Source organism: Odontesthes bonariensis, chromosome 9 (genome assembly GCF_027942865.1).
Source record: "Odontesthes bonariensis isolate fOdoBon6 chromosome 9, fOdoBon6.hap1, whole genome shotgun sequence".
Taxonomy (NCBI): Eukaryota; Metazoa; Chordata; class Actinopteri; order Atheriniformes; family Atherinopsidae; genus Odontesthes; species Odontesthes bonariensis.
In genome coordinates, this window is record NC_134514.1 from 17,307,334 (window position 1) to 17,333,912 (window position 26,579).

The window sequence follows — 26,579 nt, forward strand, 5'->3', positions numbered from 1 at the left end:
AAAAATCTGATAAATTGGTGAATAACTAAGCATTCACAAAACATCCATATAGACATGAAGGTGAGCTGACTGTCATAGAAGCAGACAGCTTTTTCTATCAATATTTAAAGACTTACAATTTATATCCATAGCATTTTCTTCATCAGTTCATTATGTCTTAAGCATATTTAAGGTCTTTTAAAAATTCTTAATCACTTTCGTCTGTGTGTCAATGTCTATGTTGGCTATTGTCTGTATTGGTACAAACAAGGTTCTTCCGCTCTGGATTAATAAAGCTTCCTAAAGCAAATAAAAAGAGTGTTCATGCCAGAACATGAATTCATAATGCCAAAATAAAGTGCTTGAAAAAGCCATCTTTAGCCTTCACAAACCTGTTTGTGAAGGCGAAAGACAAGCCTGTGATGTTTAAAGTCTGACACAAAACGACTTGAGGAGACGGGAACTTTTAGAAACACATTAGCAGCACAACAAGTCTTTTTTCCAGATATGCATTCAACCTCATTGGAACAAATCTTTGTGAATTAAAATGACATGTTTTCCATGATAACAGTCCATTAATGTTTAAAAACGTATCAAATGTCACTCACGCTTTAAGGAATTTAAAGATCTATAAAAATGTAAATCAGCATCCTCTTATCCCCTCTGCCACTCACCATTAGCCCTCCCACTTTTCAATTGCAGATGCAAGAAAGTCCGATATGGTGCTTCAACAAGGAACACAGAGCCAGTGAACACTGCAGAGGTGCACACTTGGTAGATAGTTTTTATTGTATTACAGTGACGTGACATTTTGTGTCACTGTGAGCAACTAATCTTCTCTTCCCCTGTCCCATCTTCTCTTCACCTGTCCCATGTCTCATCTACATTTTTGTTATGTTCGACTTATGAAAAAAAGACATATTGAGCATCTCCATACTTGCTTTTCTGCATGTCTCATGTAGAAAAACACACAATGAGATACAGCAGATGAGATACACATACAAGTAAAACAGAGAGAGCAACAGAACATTAGCAGAGACGCTCACACCAAGCTGATATGAAACTTTGTCTTGATTTTGTTAGCACAAACAGCTCATACTGTGTTGCCAAATGCAAAACGATTGGTTTTGTTGCAAATGTTTGAATCAGGGATTTTGAGACTATCTTCAGTTAAATACAAGTCGGAGCTGGAGATGCTCAGCCATTGGTGGTTGACTATATGTTTCCTCTCAATATATCAAAAAATGACCACGTGGACATGTTAGCAAAGTGAGTAACTTGATTGCACTTGGTGATGGACTTTAACTACTTAATTTCTACTCAACTCAATTCACATGTATTGATATAGTTCTTTTAGAAATATGACCCAAAGTTCTTGACAGAAACAGTCAATCACTCAAGTTACATAACTCAATACACAGGGAAATAATATGAGCTAAAAATCAGCTTAAATAGATGTATTTTAAAGGGGGAAGAAGCAACCTCAGCTTAGAGCAGCAGGTACAGTGATAGTTTATGCTGTTCCCATAGCAACAGATTCTAACCTGATGTGGTAATATTAGACATTTAAGCAGCAGTGATCATGATAATGACTCCTTTATTGTAAATTGAAAATCTTACAAATGGGGAAATAAAATGTATATAAATCACTACGCCATATAAACCAATGTACATCGGCGTAGGACAAAAATGACTAAATATAACATGAACTACGGTAGATCTAGTTTCATGTTTGACGACATGTTTTAATATAAGCTTTCCATGCCTGTACTCAACTAATAGTAAGTAAACCCAGTATAATGTTAGCCCCCTACAAGATGTTGGGTTCCAATCGCACCTTAAGTTTCAAGAGAGAAACCCAATGAAAGAGAAGACAGGTGACAAATGGAACTGAAAATGCATAGATAACAGAGATATTACTTTTTAGTTAGCAACACTGGATTATAAGAACGCCATAAACCCCTATAAGAAAGTTAACGTCATCTGTCTATACTTGAAAATTTTACATGTATGGTAACACCTCATTGCTGCATGACAGCAGTTTACAGTTTTTTCCAATTGCTAACAAGCGTGCGTCCGGCCATTTGACACATTTTCAAAACTCTTCACACAATTGCCAATGCATCACACTTTTGTGGCCATACCCTTCAAACATTTCATGACATTTTCACACAATTTGCAGTCAGTAAACACATTTCCACAATGCTTACATTTTCATAACAGACAATATATGCCTTTTAACAAAATTATAGATTATTTTTGTATTATTTACAATTGTTAACACACAACATCCCACAGTAGCAAAAACCATGTGCCAAACCACAGATACAGCATATATGCACCTCCTTCAGCAATGGTATAATTTCAAAAACAATACATCTCTGCTGATTGACAAATAATTGAATAATTGACAGCTGATTTCTATTGGGTAAATGGGACCAACCACAGCTGATCATATGGCTTAAATTTAGACACTTACAACAGGAGGCCTTTGTGGAGTGAAGTTTTTGGAAGTAGAAAGAGAATGTCTGGATGAGGAAGACTGAGAGTGAGGGGCCCAGGGAGAGGTGCAGGCCCAGGAAGAGTTGCAGGCCCAGGAAGAAGAGCAGGTCAGAGGAGAGGGCATGGCAGAGGCGTACGGATGCGTGGAGGCATTCAAAGAGCTGCAAGAACAGTGGTGACTGATGAAATCCGTGCCACTGTAATTGACCATGTCATAAACCATGGTTTATCACTGAGGCAGGCAGGTGACAGGGTGCAGCCCAATTTGCCACGATCAACAGTCGCCAGCATTGTTCGTGTATTCCAGCAAACCAACAGGTAGGAATTTACATGTGATTTTACATGTATTGCTTCTATTCTCAATGGTAAATACAGTAATGTCATATAGTAATTTGGTGTTTTTTATTATCCCTCTAAAGGGTGCAACGCCTTCCTCGCTCTGGGGGAAGAGGAAAACTCCTCAACAACGAGCAAGAGCTGGCCATTGTGGTAATGGTTGTGGCCAACAATGAAATTAGGTTGCGTGAAATTCAGGCCAGAATTGTTGATGACCAGGACGTTTTCCAGAACATCAACAGCATCAGCCTGACCACCATTACCAGGACAATGACAAAACACAGAGTGAGCATGAAGCAGCTCTATACTGTCCCATTTGACAGGAACACTGATAGAGTAAAGGAGCTGCGAAGGCAGTATGTGCAGGTATGAAGTATATTCTTTTCTATGTCCAGTTCTGTTTGCTGAGCACTTTGTGAACAATACAGTAGATTGCTATACAGTATGGTATACAGTAATGATTTGATTTGCATGAACTTTGTTTCAGAGAGTAATGGAATTGGAGACCAACCAGGTTCCTCATGAATTCATTTTCGTTGACGAGGTCGGCTTCAATTTGGCCAAAAAGCGTCGCCGTGGTAGAAACATCATTGGAAAACGGGCTACAGTTGATGTCCCAGGGCAGAGGGGGGCCAACATCACTATGTGCGCAGCCATTGCACATACAGGTGTACTCCTGCAGAGGTGTCAGGTGGGGCCTTATAACTCAGAGCGCCTCCTGGCATTCCTAAATGACCTGCACCAGCGCCTGGTTCCAGAAGATGATGAGGATGGCAACATGAGGACCTTCGTCATCACTTGGGACAACGTTGCTTTCCATCACTCACAGGTGGTGACAGCCTGGTTCAGGGACCACCCAAGACTGTTACCCCTTTTCCTTCCACCATATTCCCCCTTCCTGAATCCAATCGAGGAATTCTTTTCGGCATGGAGGTGGAAGGTGTTTGACCATCGGCCACGCGATCAAATGACCCTTCTAGATGCCATGGAAGCAGGCTGTAGGGACATTTCAGTCGAAGATTGTCAAGGCTGGATCCGCCACTCAAAGCGCTTCTACCCCAGGTGCATTGCCTTGGAGGGCCATAAGGTGCGATGTGGATGAAAACATGTGGCCAAACCCAGATGACCGTAGAGATTAGATACACTTTTTTGTTGTTGTTGTTGGTTTCCCCTCTTTATCTGGGTATTTTGTTGCTGTATTTTGCAGTATTTTGTTTATTGGGAAGCATTACTCTTTTGTGTTTTTTTTTTTTTTCAAACTGTAAAACCTTTGTGTTCTGTGTATTTCAAATATACCTACAACAGTAAAATAAACTGTTTGTAAAACTCTTTGCTTTTCATTTTTTTACTTTTCAATGTGAATTTTACATGTCAAAATACAACCAAGATATTTGGGGTAAACCAGTGGATTGCATGTTTTGCATGCAAATAAATGTGAAATTGAAACATAAGTCTATGTAGTTATTAAATGTGAAAAGTACTCAATATTTTGAGCCCTGGTGTACTTTGACTGACTTCATATACCTTGTGAAGTGAAAACAAGTGTTATTCTCTGACAGAAGTGTTTCATTTTGAGTCATATATCCAGTGTTTTGGTAACATTAGTATGTGCAGAGAAAGGTGTATTCTATTTTGAATTGAATACTTGGTGTTTATTTAAAAGTATGTGTTTTTGAGAAGAAAATTAACTATTTGGCCAATTGTGTTAGGTAGGTGTCAGTCTGTGTTAAGAGTTTAGCAAAAGTATCCACCGTATGGATAAGCACTTGTTAGCAATTGAAAAAAACTGTATGTTGGTCTAAAGTTGAAGAATTAAAGTGGAAGAATTAAAGTATCAAAAAGAAATGAAGGTAAAGGAGTAATGGAATAAATACCAGCCTGTTTACCCTTTAACGGAAATAAACAAGACATTCACTCGACAGCCTGCAGGAAAAAGGCACACCGTTTATGCGGTGGATGAGGAGCACACAAATATGCACAAACACACAAAGCAAATCTAGATGTGGCTGTTCTTGGCGATTGTGATGGCTTAAGTAAAAGTATGTATCTCTAGACATGACACTGTCCCGTAGCCCCGTTTGTTGTGTGACAGTGGGCCTAAAAATTAATGCAATCATTTTAAGTGCTGTGAGCACTTTTCAGATTTTCAATTGTAAAGTAAACGCCTCATAAAATTCTCAAAAGTCATGAACCCTAAACCAGATATATTTCCATGGTCACACAAGAAAACTGGAACCGAATTTTCAAGAACCACCAATTTCATTTTGAGACATAATGCAGCTTGAAACAGGGATGTTTCTACAAGGAAGTGGTTATGGGGAATTGTGCTGTCCAGGACAAAAAAAATATGTTTGAAGAGAAAAAGTGCACTTAAACAAATGCTTTTAGTGTCTACATGTTCTGTTTTCTTCCCTTTCTGTGTATGCTCCAGATTTTAACGTTATATGAGGCGACTGTAAGCATGCAACCCACTGGAGCTATGATAATAGATTTTATTTTGTAGAGCGCTGCATTTAACACACCATGGCAACAACTTGGCTTCAGAGATGTAGTCAACAAAGATGAATGAGCAGTAGTGCAAACACTCAACTGTCGTTCTGGGCTCATACACAGGAGCTTTGTCCACAAGAGTGGGTGGGGCAAGTAGATGTGTGTGTGTGTGTGTGTGTGTGTGTGTTCATGTGTGTCTATGGGTGTGTGTGCATGTGAGGACTCCGGAGAGAATGCATCAAGGCTAAAATGACGTTAAACTGAAATGTATATGAGATTCAAATCACTTTCTTTTTGTCTTTCCCTCCCCCTATGACATCCCCATCCCTCTTTCCTTTTGCTTCTGCAAGCCTTAGTTATCTTAGATATAAAAGATTTACTTCTCCCTCTGTCTCTCTCTCACACACCGACACACACACCCACAACAAAAAAAAACAAACAAAAAAAAACAGACACATTCCCTGTCAAGAGGCAGTTGGATGTAGGTATCAAATGAAAAGTGGAGTCAGAAATTGTCTTTGCCACTGGTGTTGATGTTCAAAAAGCCACTGATGACCAAGAGCATCGTAAATTACGCGCTCAATTCAAATATGCCCGTTCACTTCTTTCGTAAAAGTTACTTGTTGATGGGAAGATTGATACAATTCTCAGATCTACTCAAAAATGAAGCAAAGTCCAACAGCTGGTGAGCTAAGATCATACTTGAAGACTGTAAACTGGTTAGTTTGACTCGGACTAACGGTTACACAACCTACCTATCACATCTAAAGCTTATTTATTAACAAATTATATTTAGTTTGTCTAATGTGTGTAAACTGTAAAGGTGTAAAAACAAGTGGTGAAGGTTATATGCTAGACTATGTCTAATCTCATCATCATCATCATCATCATCATAGTTTATTTATAGAGCACATTTAAAACAACCTCACTCGACCAAAGTGCTGTACAGAAGCAAAAGCATTAAAAAAATATACATAAAGAGTCCTGTCTTAACCCTACAAGATTAAAGGTAGGCCATTTAATCACATTGTCAAAAAGAAATTGATTACATTTACACTGTTGAAAATACGGGCCTCAGAGAGTTGCCTCAGTGCAACAAAGGTGAGTACATGTGAGACCTACCACATCAAAATTGATTATTTGGGATTTCCAATCTAGAGTAACTACAAGAACAAATTTAAAAAGAAAATCAAGACACAGTTTTGGTTTGGTTGTGTGTGATGCAGCATGTAACTGGCTTAGTATAGAAAAGAAATACATGGAGAGGTTGAAGATAGAGTTTGAGGGAGTATCATTAAGCTATGACATAAAAGCTGATAAACACATGCAGCAGCGGAACACACTGCCTTCGTTTGAAAATGGCAGCATGTAAAATTCACAATCTCTACAATGTTGCATTAAAAAAAGCAGAAGGATCAGTGCTTCTGATTTGGCATAAGGTGTATCTGTAGAAAGAGTCATTCCATGACAGCTCTCACAGTGTCCCAGAGGAAAACCACCACTTGCAAAAGAGTACACACTTAGAGTTCACATTTTACCAAAGAACGTGAGAAAAAGCCTTGTTAATATTGGTGCTGATAATATATGATGCCTAACCCCCCACAACAACATCACGAGTAGATATGAAACCACTTTAAAAAATATAACCTCTTCAAGATAGTTCTTTCAAATCCTCAAAAGGATTGAGTCATTCATTAACAATAGAGACATTAAATAAATAAATAAATAAATAGGTCAATAAATAAATACATATATTATATATATATATAAGCGCAGTCATTTTGTTGCACTGACATTCTACTTATTAGTCAAGATCGATTGTTCTATATTTCAATTTCAAAATAGCATACTTATCATAAGATGGTGACTGTTCAGAGTGAACCAGTGATATTGCATGTAGCTAAAACCTCACAAGAATGTTTTGGGATTTCGTCTGGATTAACCTGCTGGAAAACTTGCAATACATCCAAATCAGCTTCTAAATTTACCTCAACTTGCCCATTTTAACATGAATGAGCAGTGCCTCTACTATGAACCTCCTTTTGGATGTCTGAGTTCCTCATCCTGTCTCTAAAGGAGAGCCCATTCACCCTAAAACCTGGAAGCTATCTTTGTGAATTTGTCTTTTTGACCTGATTTTATTTGTCACCACCAAAAGTTCAAGAAATCGAGCAAGTTCATTACAGCTGATGATGGATCACTCCACCTGTCAGTCTTATGCCAGTTTTTCTTTTGGTCATTAACAAGCAGGAGGAACTCAAACCACGTTCTCAGGCTTGCAGGTGTTGACTTTGAAGCTGCTCAGACTTGGTGTTAATATCTGTCCTGGGTGATTGGATCAGTGGAGTGGACAGCGCTAAATACAGGTGCGAACACACTCAGGATGGATTGAGTCTGGCTTTAGGTAGTTCACCTCTGTCTGAATTTGTATGATACACAATCCATACTGACGACACATTCTGGGACCACCAACCGACCTGACATGAATCTAAGTAAGCAGCTGAGTTTCCTCTAGAATGTTTTACCATTGACCTGGTCTCCTGAAAAATACATTGCAAAAAAGCAGCATCAAAACTCTCAGGATGAAACCTCCTGCACGTCTTTGATGTTAATTTCTGCAGAGACAGTGAGAAAAGCAGCTGTGAGCACAGCTCAAAACCTACGGATTAGTAATGTCAGTCCTGGGAGCTGACTTTTAAAGGGCCTCCATCCGAACAAGCTTGTTTACAGCTGGCTTCGTTTATGCATGGCAGAATAGAGCCATACACTTTCTTGCTACGCAGCTGACTATTGTAGCCTGTGGACACAACATGGCAGCTCCTTTAGTCTCAAGTGAGGTGTCAATCAAAAGTTAAAGATGTTGGCTGTATTACAAAATCCCCCTTTCAAGAATTTTGTCATTCAAAAATGGATTTAGGAGAGACAATACATCAAAGATTAAGCGCAGCTGCACATTTATTGAAAGTTACACAACAGGAATCTGTGGGTGTAAATGGAAACTTGAAAAACGACCTTTTTTGACAGGGAAATCTCTGTCAGTGGCTGACCAGAAGAAATTTATAATTATTGTGGAGAAAACAACTGAGGACCCGCAGGAGAGCTGTCAGAATTTCAGAGGTGCTTCAGTGTGTGTCAGAGGAGCACTGTAACATCACAAATAATTTATTTTATTCGCCTTTACTTTGCTGACATCTGTTACAGAACTGATTCTTATAAATAATCCAGCAACAAATGTGATGTGTTCATGTCTAAACAATGGTACAGTTCAGTTACTGAATGCATTTTGTGATTTTGGAGAAATTTCAGGCACCTGCTGATATCCTGTTTGCTTCTCAGCTGACCGCTGACTGTTTGACATTGGCCATGTGTATATTTGCATATTGAAGGGGGTAACTGAGATTCGATCACAAGTGGTCACCCAGGACACATGGGAATGGATTGTAACATCAGGTTTAAACACATGTACTTAGCACGCAATTGTGATTGGAACACCCAGGATAGCATCACATGGGAACAAACTTTTTCTTTTCACTTACCTCACACTAGACCTTAAACTATTCAATCCATGCTCATGAAGCAAACACAATCACAAATACTCTTGACGGGAGGCTATTCTAAAGTCCATAAACCGAACACTCTCCTTTCCCCAGAGGTGCACCGTCGTGGACTTAGAAAGTGATGGATTTACTTCTGAGGAGACGGACGCAGCTCTCCTTCCAGTTAGTTAGTACACCAAATGACTGCTCATGACACTCACTGTGGGACAAATTCAGACGCCTTACTCACCTCATATGACCCCACTAGTAATCCAGCAAAAAAAAATTAAAAAAGAAAAGAAGCCCACTTATCCAAAAAAAAGTAATAATATCATCAACCTCTCTAGTCCTGATTTGTGTTTTCCACAAGAGGCTTACCAGTGTGGTTGCAGAGGTTTCGGACCATTGTCTTTAAATAAAGTGGCCATTAATAGATTGAATTGCTGTTATTCTTACACGACCAGGGGAGCAAAGTTTAACTTGATTATTTCCTGGTGTCCTGATGGGAGTTTTTGTCCGAGTCAATAGATTAGACATTTTCTGAGAGCCAACGATAGTGGCCTTTGCACCCCCTGTTGGTAGAAATAGATCTGACCTGCCAGTAGGGTAGAGCGGTTGTTATTGATTGCTGAGTTTAACTAGTGTGCAATGTGATTGATTGTTATGTGTTTGCACCAAGCTTTGACAGTGTGTAGTGTGACTAGTGTTGTCAGATTGGTCTTATTTACAGCAGTACTTTATGTTCTTGGGTTGTAGGGTAACCATATCCTGTCCTTGTGGTGAATATGTCGTAGTATGTGCAACAGGATCACACCATGTAAAGCCCACTATACAGCACATGTTATATGGCCACCCCAAAGTGCTTCGATAAATCTTGTTTAGAAAATGTTTTCTAAAACTAGCAGTGCCAAGCTGTTTAAAGAAAATATTAAGACTGTATTAAAGTATACATCTAAGACCAATTTTTAATAGATCTAAATTAAAATAAATCATATAGGACTAGGATAGGGAAGACTGAAACTCATCATTGGGTTTACAGCTACCTTGTTGTTGTAATTTGTTGACAGATTACTGAAAAAAGGGGAAATAAAAAGAATATTTTTATCTTCTTCCATCGATTTATTTTGGAATCGTGACACATGGCAGCAAACAAATAGTGAGCCATCAACTGAATCGTGAGCACATTAATTGAAATGTAATTTCCATATATGTGTGGAAAACATGAATAGTCAAGCAACACATGACAACAGTGAAGCGCAGGAAGTGACTCAGGAGTGAGTCATTTCCACTGTGAGGGTTGAGAACGAAGGAGAGGTGAGACGAAAAAAAAACAACTTGGAGGATTTCTCCTCAGAGACGGTTGAACCTTGCGTTGCTTTTTCCAAACAAAATCTCTGGTGAAACAAAGTAGGAGAAACAGACAATCAGTATTAGCCCGAGGCAGTGTAAAAGAATGGCGATGCACAAAAAGACAAACACAAAAACTAAACAGAAAAATAAAGACTGCACCTTGAAATTACCAAGAGCCAGGGAACAGAAAGTGAGAGTACAGGAAAATTAGTAGGTGCGGAAAAAAACAGGCAGGGCTGGCATGCTGAAAACAGATGAATGGGGGGAAAAAAAATAATGCAAAACAATAGGTCTGACAGGTGCTCGAGAGGAACAAATGTTAGGTCAGCAAAGAAAGATAACCCGAGGAGGCCAAGATAAAAGACAAAGTGAAATATAGAGAGTTCATTTAAGAAACAAATACAACAAAACAGGAGTGACAAATCTCAAGCAGTCTCACACTTGCCTGCCTGTTTTGTTGCAGTGTTAAAAAAAAAAGCATTGTGAAATTTCCAATGTTCCCCTCAAGTAAAAATGTCACAATTTTCTATTCTTAGACTGAATGTTTGAGCGTTACTGTGACGAATGTGCAGAGATTGACACTAAAAGGCAAAAAACTGTTCACATTTAGTGATGAAAGTGGTGATTCTGGTCAAATGTACAGTACACATCAATGTGATGTGAAACTTGAAGGCTCCAGCGCACACAAACTCTGAGAATAAATTTTACAGAAAAGATGAGACATCTCGAATCCAGCAACTTAAGTTGGGAAAATTAAGAACATCTGCATTTTCCTGTGGGCTCCTCAAGAATTTCAGTCGATGAGGAGTACATACAGCATTTCAGGGTATGAATTTTCTTTTTCAAGTCAATAGTCATAGTGTTACATATCTACACACAAAGGAGGTGGGTGGGGGTCTGAGTAAAAAAAAAACTCTAAATGTGTTACAACTCCAGTAAATACTATGAGCCATGGATATGTTCTGAGATGCCTGCATGTCTTCTGGGAGTCCTCGGGCCATGACATATGTCCCAGAGAGCTAATTGATTAGCAATTATTAAAGCACAGAGATACAATTGCTGCGAGAGAAGATCAGCAGGCTCACAAACATATCTACACACACACAGCCAGACGAAAAGCTGAATTTACCAGATGGGACAGGGGTAACTTGAGGTATGAAGGAAAGAACATGTGAAAGTATGAGAAACACTAAGAATAAATTAAATTGAGAAAGTTAGCTGGTAAAAAAAAGAAAAAGAAAAGAGACAGCAGGTAAATGGGGTGAATCTGTGTGAGCTGTCTTTTGCTCAGTCCTCTGGTGAGTTATTCCTCTCACTTTACTTATTTCACTCTCTGTCTTCTTCTCATTGCCTCTACTTGTGTCCACTACTCGCTGCATGTCAGAGCTCCGTGAGGTGTCTCCATCCTGTCTTTCATTGTCTGTGATCTATGAGCCTGATGAAAGAAACGCTTAAAGAAAAAGGCCAAAGATGAACAAAGAGAGGTAAGAGGAGGAGATGATGAATATGGCTGTAGTTTGACCAGGACGCACATGCCAGTAAGAGAAAAGGAAACATAAAACATCATCACTCTTTGGTTTTATTTGCTGCAGTTTTCAACCATTTTGTTCCTGATTCTTCACCCCAGTGCTCTCCTCCTCCCTGTCCTCCCTCTCCTCCTCCTCCCCTTCCTCCTCCCTTTCTGTCCCCATTCAACTACCTTGCTGCCCTCTCTTTTTCCGAGCATGTACATCTTCAGGTCACGGGTCATTAAGTCTGCTCCAGCGGGGATGTGTTGGAACAGGATATCTCTCATATTGCCCTGCCCCCACGGCGCTACTAAAATACAAATATGCATAAAGGCATGCATGTCAGTGACCGCACATGCACACACAAATGTTCCCTTTTCTTTCTTTTTTCATCTTTCTTTCAACCATAGACACCGACAAATCTTTGACCCAATGATCACCTTACTGATTGAGATAATAGTCTTAAACTGCAACATTTGCTTGACACTAAATACAAAATGCGTGGTGCTCTATTCCAACACATAAAACATACTCTGTAAGTCTGCAGACTGAAACCAGATCAGCTTCCTATTTTTCCTTTTTGATTCATTGTTTTATCTTTGACACAATGTTTCTCACTAAAAAAGTATAAGGGACCCATTTGAGGTCTCTCCGTATGTCATGTGAGCCTGCTAAGATTGATGCGCACTTGATAATTGTTTAAAATGCCTTTTTTCTTTATGATATAATGGCTACATTATGGTTATATTCATGAATGTGTCTCAATTTCTGTACAAGGCCAGAGGCTTCTTCTCATGCTCCTAAAAACAGAACACAAAACAATTCCACATCCACAGAGATGTGGGAACCTCCCAACTCTCTCATTTTGGGAGGTTAAAAGGAAATCAGAGGTCAGAAAACATCATGTTTATTACTGAGGTGTGTGCCTCAGTAACATTCTCTGAAAGACCCTAAAACTGAGGGACAAAATCATTTGTTGTAGCTGCTTACTATTGAAAGCTAACATAGTGTGTAATTTTTATTTTTTGGCAGATACAGCAACAATATGCAGCTACAGTTTAATCAAGCACAATCTGTGGCACATTGAGTAAGTGCCTTTGTACATCAAGTTTGTATGAATTTCACATTTGTTTTATCAATCAGTCTTTCACCAAAAGTCCTTAAGGAGCTAACACAGTGTAATACATTTATTACCTCCGCCAAGGAGGTTATGTGATCGCCTGAGTTTGTCTGTTGGTTTGTCTGGATGTTCGTCTGGATGTTCGTTCGTCTGTTCGTGCTGCAATCTTGCGACCTGCCACAAGGTGGCGCGACCTCCACAAGGTGGCGCGACCTCAAGGTGCCAAAAAACAGAGCCAAAGCCAGACAGAATGCATAGTGCGCGGATTGAATGCATATTGCGCGGATTTGCTGTAATTATCACATCAAAAGATTGCAAAGACAAGCCAGTGTGCATAACTGCATATAGCGTGCCCAAAGCCAGACAGAATGCATAGTGCGCTGATTTACTTGCACGGCAAGCCAGTGTGCATAACTGCATATAGCGTAATAATAACGGCGAACACTGCTTCCCGACAGAACACTGCTTCCCCACAAAACATTATAATAATAATAATATTAATAATAATTAATGATAACGGCGAACACTGCTGTTCAATAATGAATAGGGAGAAGGGAATGCCTCTTCTGCTGACAGCGCCAAAGAACAAGTAGCCCACATCAGGAACGTATGTCCATACATGGCTCGCTATCCACAGGTAGGTTGGCGGTTGGCGGAGGTCTGCACTCTCTGAGTGCATTTCTAGTTTTATCCATCTGTTGCATACCTTACAATACATGGAGTAATTGTGTCATGAAGGAGTAAGGGTGATTTGGAGATTATTTCACTTCTTCACTTAATTTACGTCCTTTGGGTTAGGCGATTTTTTTTTCCTTTTTTTGTTTTGTTTTTTATCAGCTGCACAACTTTTATGCATTCTACCGCCCATTTCCAATTCCAAACTGTTACACAAAAACATTTTGGATAAATTACCTTTGGATGTACGGTGGCTGTGAGTGCAAACAACTTTCAAAACGCATTAGGCTGATGAGAAAGAAGGCAGAATATTAAACTTTTTCCCAAAATGTTGTATCATTGTGTAAATATGATTGACATTGACAATATTATGTTTATTTTCTAACGTGTGAAAATATCAGGCAAAAAAATACGGACTTGGAGTGCAAAGTTTTTCAGTATGGCGTACTGGATATTGTTGGAATATGAGCATCTTTTTTGATCTGTATACTTAATCTGCCCGACTAATGGAAAGGTCGCACAAAGCAGATTCACATTTCAGCTCAAGCACAAGTGACAAAAACTATCAGACTCTTGAAAAAGCCTGTTTGCAAATTTATACGCACACACCCATGCACACACATACAAATGTGCATACAAGTTCGCTTCTTCACCATGGTTGTTGTGCACTGTCAAACAACATTAGATTGCAACGCAGTGTCAGTGGGATAATTAGAATAACACATCCACTGCATTCTTCATTATGTGTGTCATCTTCACTTACTGGCTGAGCTTCTTCACTGACACCATCCCTACCCCCAGCTCCCCACACCCATGATACTCAGACATACAATTCTACCCTACCCAACAAGTGACGGGCCTTCTTAGGCAAGTCATGCTCACCATTAGTGATGGCCTTGAGAATAGGTCTATTTGTCTGAGCTTTCATTACATATTTTTACCATAAGCAGAGGATGAAGGCACAAGTGATACACAAAGTTGAGGCATAGTATCCCAGTTCCAAAAAGAGGGTGTTAGTGAGGCGATTATGGTGGGAGATGAGAATGGCTCTGACGTCAGCTCAGCATTTAGTGCAATATCTGACAGCAATTCTGTCTGCAGGCATGTACCTACTCACCGCTGTAAGTATATTGTAAAGAAGGAGGCAACGAAGCACATCCCTATTATTCCAGAAGGATGCAGATCTACAGCCGCACTGCAAACATGGCAAACAATGATCTCAGGCAAAAACGACAAGGAGAGTGCAGCATGAAACAAAAGGGCTCATTGGTCAGTGGGGTCACAAAGAAACACAAACGGACTGGCGAATTCGCATGAATGCCCGCACGCACACCTGTGGTTAATGAATAACTAACTAGCAGAGAGGAAAGGGAGCCATCTTCTCAGAGTGAGGCCAAATGAATTTGCAGAAGCGCTATGCAAATGTTCCCTGGGCTAACGAGACTGCCTGCATGATTGGAGTGCCATTGAAATTCTCCTCGTGCACAGTCCTCCCTCACTTCCTACCTCCCTCCCACCCTCCCACCCTCCTTCAATCTCCCTCCATCTCTCCCACCATTTCAATCTCTATGCAGAACATCCATGTTCCTGAACAGTGACGATATCTATCTATCTATCTATCTATCTATCTATCTATCTATCTATCTATCTATCTATCTATCTATCTATCTATCTATCTATCTATCTATCAACAAATTACATGGACATTCATGTCTTAGTGGAATCTACAAATCATCACTTAATTTCAACATTCAAATCATGTTATCTACACAGATAAACACTGCAGCTCTATCAGCGCCTGGGCAGCAGTGAATGCCCCTGTGTCTGGCTCTCTCTTTCTGTCTATTTCACTGACACACACACTCACACACACACACACACACAAATACACTGTCCGCTCAAACAGAGTGAGCTCAGAGTCGCTCTGCACCTGTTCTCTCTGTAAAACATCCAAACACGAGTGCTGAATAAATAACCCAACCTAACACGCATCACTGCCAGGTTTGCACTCTCACACACACACACACACACACACACACACCACAGCCCATAAACACACATCAATAAGTAAACACCGCCCATTTCCCCTCCACAGTTACCCCCTGCCCGCCCTCTTCCCCCACCTTTCCATGAGGTACAAACTGTTACCATCCTAAAGGCAAACATACATAGATGGTCACAACACGTGTATTGGTTTATGGTCAGATACTAATGGGAGATTTTACTAAAAGAGAAGGAGAGAAGATGGGGGGACACTTGTCAGATGCATCTTTAATGGTGGGACACAGAGGCTTTAGGGCCCTAGTCTTCTTCTTCTCCCTGGGGTGCTGGGGACAGCAAGAAAACTGAGCCCACACACCTCTCTTTTTGTCCATCTGCCCCTCCTCTCATATGTCCTCATCTACCTACCCACCTCATTCCATCATCCCTCCATCCTGTACCCACTTTGCCATCTGCATAATTTAGCATGTCATGCTTTTGTGCCACTTTGTCTTTCCTTTTCTGCTTATACTGCTGTTTTTGTGCCTATCTGTTGTTCACTTCAAGCTCTGATGGAGTGGATGGAATAGACTATGCATTGTCACTTCACCGTCTCCTAATAAGTGCCTCTAGGAAGGAGGGAGGAAAGTGGGATAAAGTTAGGAGCAGATAGACAGAGGGCTCGAGAGTAAGGCCGCTTACTCTGCAGAGTGGCCACAAAATGGAGACTGGGACAGAAGCTGCAGCAGCTGTGGTGACGCTACACTTCACAGAGAGGGAGGCAGTGTGTGTGAAAGAGAGCGGAGATTAAACAGCCTCAATCAGTGAATACAAAAACACAGACGTCACAGTTTTTCACACCTTCCTCATCTTTGATACTTTCTGTGAGTCTCTTTCTTCTTTTACAGCACCTAATCAGTGAATTGATTAATAGACAATCCATCCATGCATTGTAACACTTGCTGTCCGTTCATGTAACTGAATCATTCATTGCTTGCCTTTCATATGTTACTGGCTTAAAAGTGAGAGAGCTAAAATATATCATCTCAAATAATCTGTATAAAACTCTATTTCTGTCTGATATCAGTATTTGCAAGATTATATGTGGGTTCACTGTGTTAAAATTAAACTGCATTTAAAAATGCCACGTCTAACATTTTAATCACACTTTAATCAGGTTGGCTACTTGGTAATTTATAACTAGCAATAGTTTTGATTTTAGGTAGACTGTGTAAGGTACAGATCTCCCATGACTTCAAGATAAAGGAGGTACAGATGGACATATAAACTCTGAAGTTTATACGCTGAAGTCCTTTTTAATGTCAGGCCTTCCCCAAGAACTAGACATATGACACAAAGTCTCAAAGATGATAATGAATACTTGCAAACAAACTCCTGCATTTTTATTTTAACATATATTGATAAAAGCAATATTTCATCAGAAAAAGATGTTTAAAAAAAATTCAATCTTATGTACAGAATACAATTTAAAAGGTTAAACCCACTTACTTATTCATTTTGTATAACTGGATGTGTCCTAAAATCTCACTGACACTACATTTTCTATCCATTTTTGTTTTAGGCTGACAATGTTTTCTCTAAATCTAAATCTGCTGTGCAAATGTTTTAACTTCTCCCCCCTAAAGCTCCTTTTGCTCGAGTTTACTAAATTTCTTATAATAATGCATCCATCCATCCATCCATCCATCCATCCATTATCTTCCGCTGGTCCGGGGATCGGGTCGCGGGGGCAGCAGCTTGAGCAAAGAGAACCAGACGTCCCTGTCCCCAGCCACTTCCTCCAGCTCTTCTGGGGGGACCCCGAGGCGTTCCCAGGCCAGCCGAGAAACATAGTCTCTCCAACGTGTCCTGGGTCTTCCCTGGGGCCTCCTCCCAGTGGGACGGGCCCGGAACACCTCACCGGGGAGGCGTCCAGGAGGCATTCTCACCAGATGCCCGAGCCACCTCATCTGACTCCTCTCGATGCGGAGGAGCAGCGGTTCTACTCTGAGCCCCTCCCGGATGAGTGAGCTTCTCACCCTATCTCTAAGGGAGAGCCCAGACACCCTGCGGAGGAAACTCATTTCGGCTGCTTGTATTCGCAATCTCGTTCTTTCGGTCACTACCCACAGCTCCTGACCATAGGTGAGGGTAGGAACATAGATTGACCGGTAAATCGAGAGCTTCGCCTTCTGGCTCAGCTCCTTCTTCACCACGACGGGCCGGTGCAGAGCCCGCATCACTGCAGACGCCGCACCGATCCGTCTGTCAATCTCCTGCTCCATTCGTCCCTCACTCGTGAACAAGACCCCGAGATACTTGAACTCCTCCACTTGGGGAAGGATCTCATTCCCGACCCGGAGAGAGCATTCCACCCTTTTCCGGCCGAAGACCATGGTCTCGGAATTGGAGGTGCTGATTCTCATCCCAGCCGCTTCACAGTCGGCTACGAACCGCTCCAGTGAGAGCTGAAGGTCACGGCCTGACGACGCCAACAGAACCACATCGTCCGCAAAAAGCATATACCCGATTCTGAGGCCGCCAAACCGGACCCCCTCAACACCCTGGCTGCGCCTATAAATTCTGTCCATAAAAATTATGAACAGAATTGGTGACAAAGGGCAGCCCTGACGGAGTCCAACCCTCACAGGAAACATGTCCGACTTACTGCCGGCAATGCGGACCAAACTCTGACACCGGTCGTACAGAGACCGAACAGCCCATATTAAGGAGTCCGGCACTCCATACTCCCGGAGCACCCCCAACAAGAGTCCCCAAGGGACACGGTCGAACGCCTTCTCCAAGTCCACAAAACACATGTAGACCGGTTGGGCGAACTCCCATGCTCCCTCCAGGATCCTGCGGAGGGTGTAGAGCTGGTCCACTGTTTCACGGCCAGGACGAAAACCACACTGCACCTCCTGAATCCGAGATTCGACTATCCGGTCGGATCCTCCTCTCCAGTACCCCCGAAAAGACCTTACCAGGGAGGCTGAGGAGTGTGATCCTCCTATAGTTGTAACACACCCTCCGGTCCCCCTTTTTAAAGAGGGGGTCCACCACCACGATCTGTCAGTCCAGAGGCACTGTCCCCGATGTCCACGCGATGCTGCAGAGACGTGTCAACCAAGACAGCCCCACAACACCCAGAGCCTTGAGGAACTCAGGACGGACCTCATCCACCCCCGGGGCCTTGTCACCGAGGAGTTTTTTGACCACCTCGGCAACCTCAGCCCCAGAAATGGGAGGCCTCACGTCCAAGCTCCCCAACTCTGCTTCCTCATCGGAAGGCGTGTCGGTAGGACTGAGGAGGCCCTCGAAGTACTCCCCCCACCGACTCACGACGTCCCCAGTTGAAGCCAGCAGAGCCCCGCCCTCACCATACACGGTGTCGACGGTGCACCGCCCCTCCAGGTCAACTGTCATTGCCCACGTGAGCATTGAAGTCCCCCAGCAGGACGAGGGAGTCTCCCGGAGGAGCACTCTCTAGTGCCTTCTCCAGGGACTCCAAAAAGGGTGGGTACTCTGAACTGCCGTTCGGTGCATAAGCACAAACAACAGTCAGGACCCGTCCCCCCACCCTAAGGCTGAGGGAGGCTACCCTCTCGTCTACCAGGGTGAACCCCAATGTACAGGCGCACAGCCGGGGGGCAATAAGTATGCCCACACCTGCTCTACGCCTCTCACCGCGGGCAACTCCAGAGTGGAAGAGAGTCCAACCCCTCTCAAGGAGGCTGGTTCCGGAGCCCAAGCCATGCGTCGAGGTGAGTCCGACTATATCTAGCCGGAACCGCTCTGCCTCGCGCACCAGCTCAGGCTCCTTCCCCAGCAGAGAGGTGACGTTCCACGTCCCAAGAGCCAGCTTCAGACCGCCAAGGTCCCTGCCTTCGGCTGCCGCCCAGCTCACACTGCACCCGACCTCCATGGCCCCTCTCACGGGTGGTGAGCCTGTCGGAAGGGGGACCCGTGTAATTTCTTCGGGCTGTGCCCGACCGAGCCCCACGGGCACAGACCCGGCCACCAGGCGCTCGCTGGCGGGCCCCACCCCTGGGCCTGGCTCCAGGGGGAGGCCCCGGTGACCCACGTCCGGGCAAGGGAACACGGTGTCCAAAAGTATTATTAATCATAGGGGTTTTTATAAACTGTTCTTTGTCTGGTCCCTCATCTAGGATCTGTTTGCCATGGATGACCCTACCAGGGGCTTAAAGCCCCAGACAACATAGCTCCCAGACTCATTGGGGCACGCAAACCCCCCCCCACCACGGTAAGGTGACAGCTCAAGGGGATAATAATGCAATGATCATCATTTTCCAAAGGTTTCCAAGCATAGCACATTCAGTAAAGAGGTGGCCAAGATCCTGTGAATAATAAGGATGTGGCGTTTGTAGTTTTTTATTTGAAAATCCTGCAGTTGGGGAACTCTTAGTGACTGGCTTTAAGGAATATTTTCAAGGTGGTTTCAGTCTAGAAATTAAGACCTTAAAAACTAAAAGTAAAGTGTACTTGCAGCAAAGTCAAGATACTTGGCGGGTAAGTTGTTCTATCCCTTGTGGAGAGCATGTCTCAGAAAATCTGTAGCACGGTCTCCAAGCGGTATAGATTAGGCAACTGTTTAATTTCTTTTTGTCTCTTCTTATAATCTCAGACTGATTTGGTGATGTTGAAATCAAGTCTCCGCTGTAAACATCACACCTGTTGCAAACTATATAGCTTTTCATGTCAGTGAAGATAGTTCTTTATGCTCTGGCTGTATATTTATTGTTGACTTTGGCACCAATCAGATGGCTCTCCGATGTAATGGTGTAAATGGATTAGATGCTAAATGTCCATACTTGTTAAACTTTTATACATTTCTTTATGGGTACGGTAACTGCTATTTACTCTTTTATGATGCAGTTTCTTATTACAGCTAGCAGATATCAATATCTGCAACAAGATATTTGCCAATACACTGACCCAGGCAGTTTATGCGTCTCTTTGTAATGTTCTTAGCACATGCAAGACAGAACGAAAGAAAGCCGAAAAGAAAGAAAATTAAACATACATTTTTCTGTCCTCCGTGTGTTTGTGTGTACGCATGAGTGTGGTGGAGCTGAGCCGTGGTGATGTACTAATAAAAATCAGGCAGCGATGCATCCTCACACCTTCCTCATTCCGCCCGCCGGATTGCACCCGTTACCATGGTTACCATATAAAACTCACACTGTTTTAAGCTCCAACTGGAGGAGGAGATTGATACTAACAAACTGCCACACACACACACTTACGCGTACACACACACATGGAGTTCTTTCATACGCATGGGTCAGTGTGTACTCTTTCGGTTCCCTAACTGACAAGCGAACAAATGCTAATTTTCTAACTGACGGCAACACCAGCAAACCATCAATTAAAAAGGGAGAGATGTAGCTAGATAGAGAAGTAGCATGAGAGGGGAAGGTATGACACATGAGTAAAAACCACGAGAGCCAGTCAACACACAAACCCCTCCTCTGTCTGTCTGTCTTTTCTGTCTGTCTATCTCTCCGCTCTCCTCATATCACTCTATGAACGGGCCACAAAACCAAACAGATTTGGCTGTCAAATAGTGACACGACACCCAGGCAGGGTCGACTCACAGGGAGGCCAGCTGTCAGCAAACACCCTCCTGCCTCTTCATCAAAGCCCATTCAAACTCAGCTTTATTGACCAACACAGCCGTCTGTGTGACATGTGTCATCTTGTCAAGCCAATACCTTGGCATACAATGTTCCTAATAAATGGCAGACCACTAGACCATCTCGAGTACTATTGAAAGGCTGAGAACTGCACATGCCACCAGGAGCTGATGGATGAAGTGGATGGATGGATGGATGAGGTGTGGTGGAGTGCAGTGGGGCAGAAGGGGTCCACACATGCACTCTGTGTTAAAGTGTGTGCAAATGTGCGTGTGCACGCGGGTGTGTGTGGCTATGATGCTGACACAGGCCACCAGTCTGTACCAGGGAGAGAAAGAGATGAGAGGAGGCTTCGAGCCAAAGATGGACGGAAAGAAGAGGAGCACTGTCTTACTAATATGACCTATTCATCAGCTGTGGAGAGAGAAAGAGTGAGGAAGAAAAATGGAAAGCAGAAAAGGTTTAAAATCTTTTAAAATGCTAATTTATATGATTCATAACTAGGATTTTTACAGGCAAGCAAATTTATTTCTGGCTTCCCAAATCGTTGATATACTAATTCTTGGTCAAGAGCACCGAACACTGAACCCCATAAACGTCAATTTCCAACATATGGGGACTACTTTTCAGATGAATATGACCAATAATCCTTCTGCAGCCATTTTATATAAGTGGCAGTTTACCGAGGAGGTAACTGATGCAGCAGCTGTGCCAACAGGAACCGGCACAGCCAATGCGTAAAATAGCATTATTGATACAAAATTACGGTGAGAACATCATCACACATCATCCTATACTGATGTTACCATGTCCACTGGTAATGTGGCTGTTAGGTGACTGTTACATTACCAGCTTAGGAAATCATGCATGTCCAAAAGTGACACTTTGGGGATACCCTCTGCATTCAAACCAAAGTGACCGAACTGGGAATGAGATCGGGTTGAATATTACAAGTTCAATAAGGCTTTTAAGGAGTTGAGGGAGGGAAGATGTTGGATGGCAGTGTTACAACACAGACCGTCATGCAAAAGAACCAAGTAAGAATCCCATCGGACCCAAGATTGTCCAACAATGTTAGACTTTTCTACTTCAAGGAATCATGTGGTCGGTTATAGTTAGGCATAAAAGAATGCATAGATATGTTTAGATGTAAAATAATTGAATAGTTGGCACATGTTTTGATGGCTGAAGAAATTTTCAGTAAATATTCTTAATTGTATTCAGAAGATTTATGCCATATCAGTTTTTATTAAGACTTATAAATGATGTACAGTTTAGAAAAATCCAAGCTCATTTAGATGCAAGTTTGCATTTGTGTGTATGTGTGTTTGTACATGTTCATACATGCTTTCGCTTGTTCGTATGTGAATGTTTTACCAAAAGATCAATAACATACTCCCACTGAGTTCTTAATACACAGCCATGATACGGTGGCTTTAACAACGCACAAACACACACACACACACACACACACACACGCAGACAAACACAAACACTCACACACAGAGCTATGAGTCAAACAGACCTGCCTGGTCTCACCACTCTCACACTGAGGGATCCGTGACAAGAGAGAGGGGAATCCAACAACAAGCTTTATCGATCCAGACTGGAAACCCCCCTCAGGCCACACACACACACGCACGCACGCACGCACCCACACACACAGAAACACACACTACTGTTGTGCTGGATCAATGAGTGCTCCTGTGTGAAGGACAGAGCCATACAAAGAGGCACACATACACACACACAAACACTTTTATACACACACTGTTGAGAGATGAAACGAGCACTCCGTATCAGAGAGCAGGATAAGGGGCAGAGGGAGCAAAACGTATCATCTGACCTAAACAGTCTCATCTGACATCCTGCAATTTGCCATTGCTCCGTGGAGCAGATGTTAACACTGCGCCACACAAGCCTGAACACACTGACACACGCACAAATGTCAGTGTACAGACAAAGGGCAGCAAGCAGTAGGCTCAGATTCAGACTGATATTAGTACTCCTCCTTTAAACAGCAAATGGTCTGAAAGGAGGATCAGGGCAAGTCAAGACACAGCAGAGCTCCAGAGGTATGACTGCTCTCTTTGGGGTGACTGAGATGAACAACTAAACATATCCGTCACTTAAAATTAGACCCTTCCCTCCCAGTCCACACACACCTCTGTCCTCTCTCTCAAATTCTCCCATGCACGAATAACGCATGCCTTCCAATGTCTGATTTAACTTTGTAACACAGTTAATAACTATATTGGTATCAGTCAGTGGGGCTGCAGCCAGAAATGTGCCAGGCAGAAGAACATTCAGTCAAATTTCCATCTTTTGTCTCTGATACTGATTCCAGTAACAGAAAAAGCTGCTGTATTTGTATCAAATCACATTGAAAGGGGATTTTCTTTTTCAGTGTGATTTGGATGTTGGATTGGACTAACATCGTCTGCTTTCTATTATTTACCATGAAATGATCAAACGCAGTTACCAAGCAATCACAAATTTAAAGTGTTAGTTTGTGTTTTTGTTGTATCACAGCTGACTATCATGGGCTTAACGTCCTACCAGGAATGATGGACACGGTGTCTTTCTCCCAGGACACCACGCTGACGTACTCCTGGACGGCTGAGGGGATGAGGCACTTGAACACGGCAACATTACCCCGCATGGAGCGCTGGTCGGCAACACGGACTGTGTAGGGCTCCCTGAATACTGGCGTGTGAAGAAAAGAAACATCGTTAGTCAAAGGAAGCAAGTTGGTTGGTGCAGACAGACCTCCCAGGACAACAAGCCGATGTCATTTTCACACAATACCTAAGTTAGACAATTATAATTACTTTCAATCAATTTTATTCCCAAAATTAATAATTTCAGCAAGCAGTTCCCAGATGATATTATAAATTGTCTATCATTGTTTCCAAGAGCCATGGGGCAATACCCCCAAAAAACAAAACAAAAATATCAATTTGAAAGCTAAGCACCATCTACAAAGCTGAATCTGCATTTTTTTTTTTTTTTTTTGAGTCCAGGACACCAAACTATTGGCAGAGGTTCGAGGTTTTGTTTTGGAGCTTTGTACTTAAATCAAATGAGTGGTTGCTTTGGCTGATTTTGTCTCACTTTTTTTCTACTATGGGTGCTTTTCGTAATATGAATTTTTGAAAAAATCAAATAGTAAGGAAACAGAGTTGTATTGTATAAAAATGTGAAATATATATACATACATACACACATATATATATCAAGCTGTCATTGGGCAAGAGGCAGGGTACACCCTTAACAAGTTACCAGTCCATCACAAGTCCACATAGAGAATCACCCACCCTCACACTCAATCCGAGGGACAATTTAGAGTCACCAACTAACCTGACATGCATGTTTTTGGGCAGTGGGACGAACCCATATATACACGGACAGAACATGCAAATTCCACACAGTTAGGCCTCATATGTATATTTATATATATGTATATACATATATATGTATATATATATTCACACGGTCACACTGTACAGTCACACTGTACAACTGACACCGTACTATCCTGATGAGACCACAGTGAACACAGGGACATGCTAAAAAGCAGTTTCATCTGGTTCAACTGCATTCAATCAGTGCCTCACTTTTCAGCCTCCAATTTAAAGTCACAGTTTGACTGTAAGCCTAGTTGACTTGGAGCTGCATTGAAGGGGATACACAGTGATCAGCCCCTGGCCTTTTAAAGAACAACGCCACAGATGCTATGAGACGCGAGGAGTGGAGGATAGCTCACAGCCGATGGAACTGTCACATGCAGGCGCCAGGCATCAAAAACACACTCTCTGCACATGGCATGCAGAGCACTAGACTGTGAATCTGTGCCAGTGTACAGAAAGGATGGTGGTGATTAAGACAGGCTTAATGATGAAAACAGTAGCCTGTAGCTAACCAAATTATCTCTCCAGTTAACTCCGTCACATCTAGATTAGTGAGAAATGTGAATTGCTGAATCAGAGCATAAATTTTCATTAAATAAATTAAGTAAAGTGAAATTAGATTAATACATTATTTTGGTAAGAAGGACAGACAGGTAGTTCAAGGGCATTCCAGGTACACTGAATGACAAAGGAACGGTTTTCTAAACTGAACCGTGTAGCTTTAACCACCATCTTAATCTCATTTGTTTAAAGAGATGTTAGAAGAAGACAGATCTTTCTCCTGTAACTTTGACATAGACAAAAAAATAGACCATTTGGCATAAGTAAGATGAGAAAAACACAATTACAGAAATCAGATAGGGTCTCAGGATGATATTGGGGAGTGTTTCTGGCAATCTATCAGCCAGGCCTCTCTTTAGAAATGAGGACAGTAATGGCTTAACAATGTAAAACACACACACACACACACACACACAACAGTGGCCCCACCCTCCCGTGTGTGTGCTCTCTCCCCCCGCTCTCCAGTGATATAATTAACGCCTAGCCTGAAGGCCAGTTTCCTTGGTCATTAATAATGCTTTATGCCAGCCACCACTGTCACTGGAACCCAATGGAACCAAAGTCGATGTCCTTGTCCAAGTGGTGGAGAGTCTTTCACCTAAAAGTTCGAGGTTTAATCTCCCAAGTCTTTGGCTGATTCTTTCACTTGTCATTGCTTTCACTTTATTCATAATCAGCTGAACTCTGACATCATCTTTTTTCTTTCCTGACCTATAAATGACTGAAAAAAGGAGGCCCTGTTCTGACAAAATTGTAGAATTTTATTTGTCATTATATATGTGACCTTACCAAAAATGGACAAGGCATATAACATTGGGCCTTAGACTTTCAAACACCAATTTATATATTTTGTGTTAGTTAACACTACAAAATCAAAAGAACAGGCCAGTAACACAGGCCTGTAACACATGGGCCAGTAATGTAAGCTTACTTAATTGTTAAACAAATCAAAGCTAAAATACAATTTATTCTAATCAGGTCTTCATTTGGATTCTTCATTTAAACAGCCCCAGTTTTTCATTGATGTCATCTACCTGAGGATCAATGGCCTGGATCGACAGAGTAGCCTCAGCTGTTGTGGCCCAGCCAATCCTTTCAATCATTTATTTACTCTTTGATTGACCCTGCTGCCTGTTGTCAATAGCAAGTAAAATCCCCAATACCCACTGAGCCTCTCACAGAGTGTTTAAAATCAGCTTGACAGCTCGTAAATGTTTGCGGCAGTGATGACAGTCATCAGTTCAGTGGGAGTTCATATCCAGTCAAGGTCACCTCAGATTTGTGCGTTCTCTCTGTGATCCCATCTTGTCCTACCTTTAGTACCCTTTGAGGGAGTAAAGTTTAACTTTGCCGCTTCCAATTAAAACTTGTCAAATATGCTCTGGATGACAACATGACCCCTACACACGACCATGTAATCAGCCCAATAAGAGGCAGCTGTTGATATATCACTGTCATTTATCACACAGTTCTCT

General features: G+C 42.1%; 1 protein-coding gene across 3 annotated transcripts in view; it reads right to left on the reverse strand.

Annotated features, from left to right (window-relative positions):
* The window catches only part of dscaml1 (Down syndrome cell adhesion molecule like 1), a 106,961-nt gene that overhangs the window by 65,296 nt on the left and 15,086 nt on the right, over positions 1 to 26,579 (reverse strand). For all 3 annotated transcript variants that reach the window (XM_075473432.1, XM_075473431.1, XM_075473433.1), the window contains exon 3: positions 23,693 to 23,839. In XM_075473432.1, the coding sequence (XP_075329547.1) occupies positions 23,693 to 23,839 (147 nt within the window). The remainder of the gene's footprint in view (positions 1 to 23,692; positions 23,840 to 26,579) is intronic.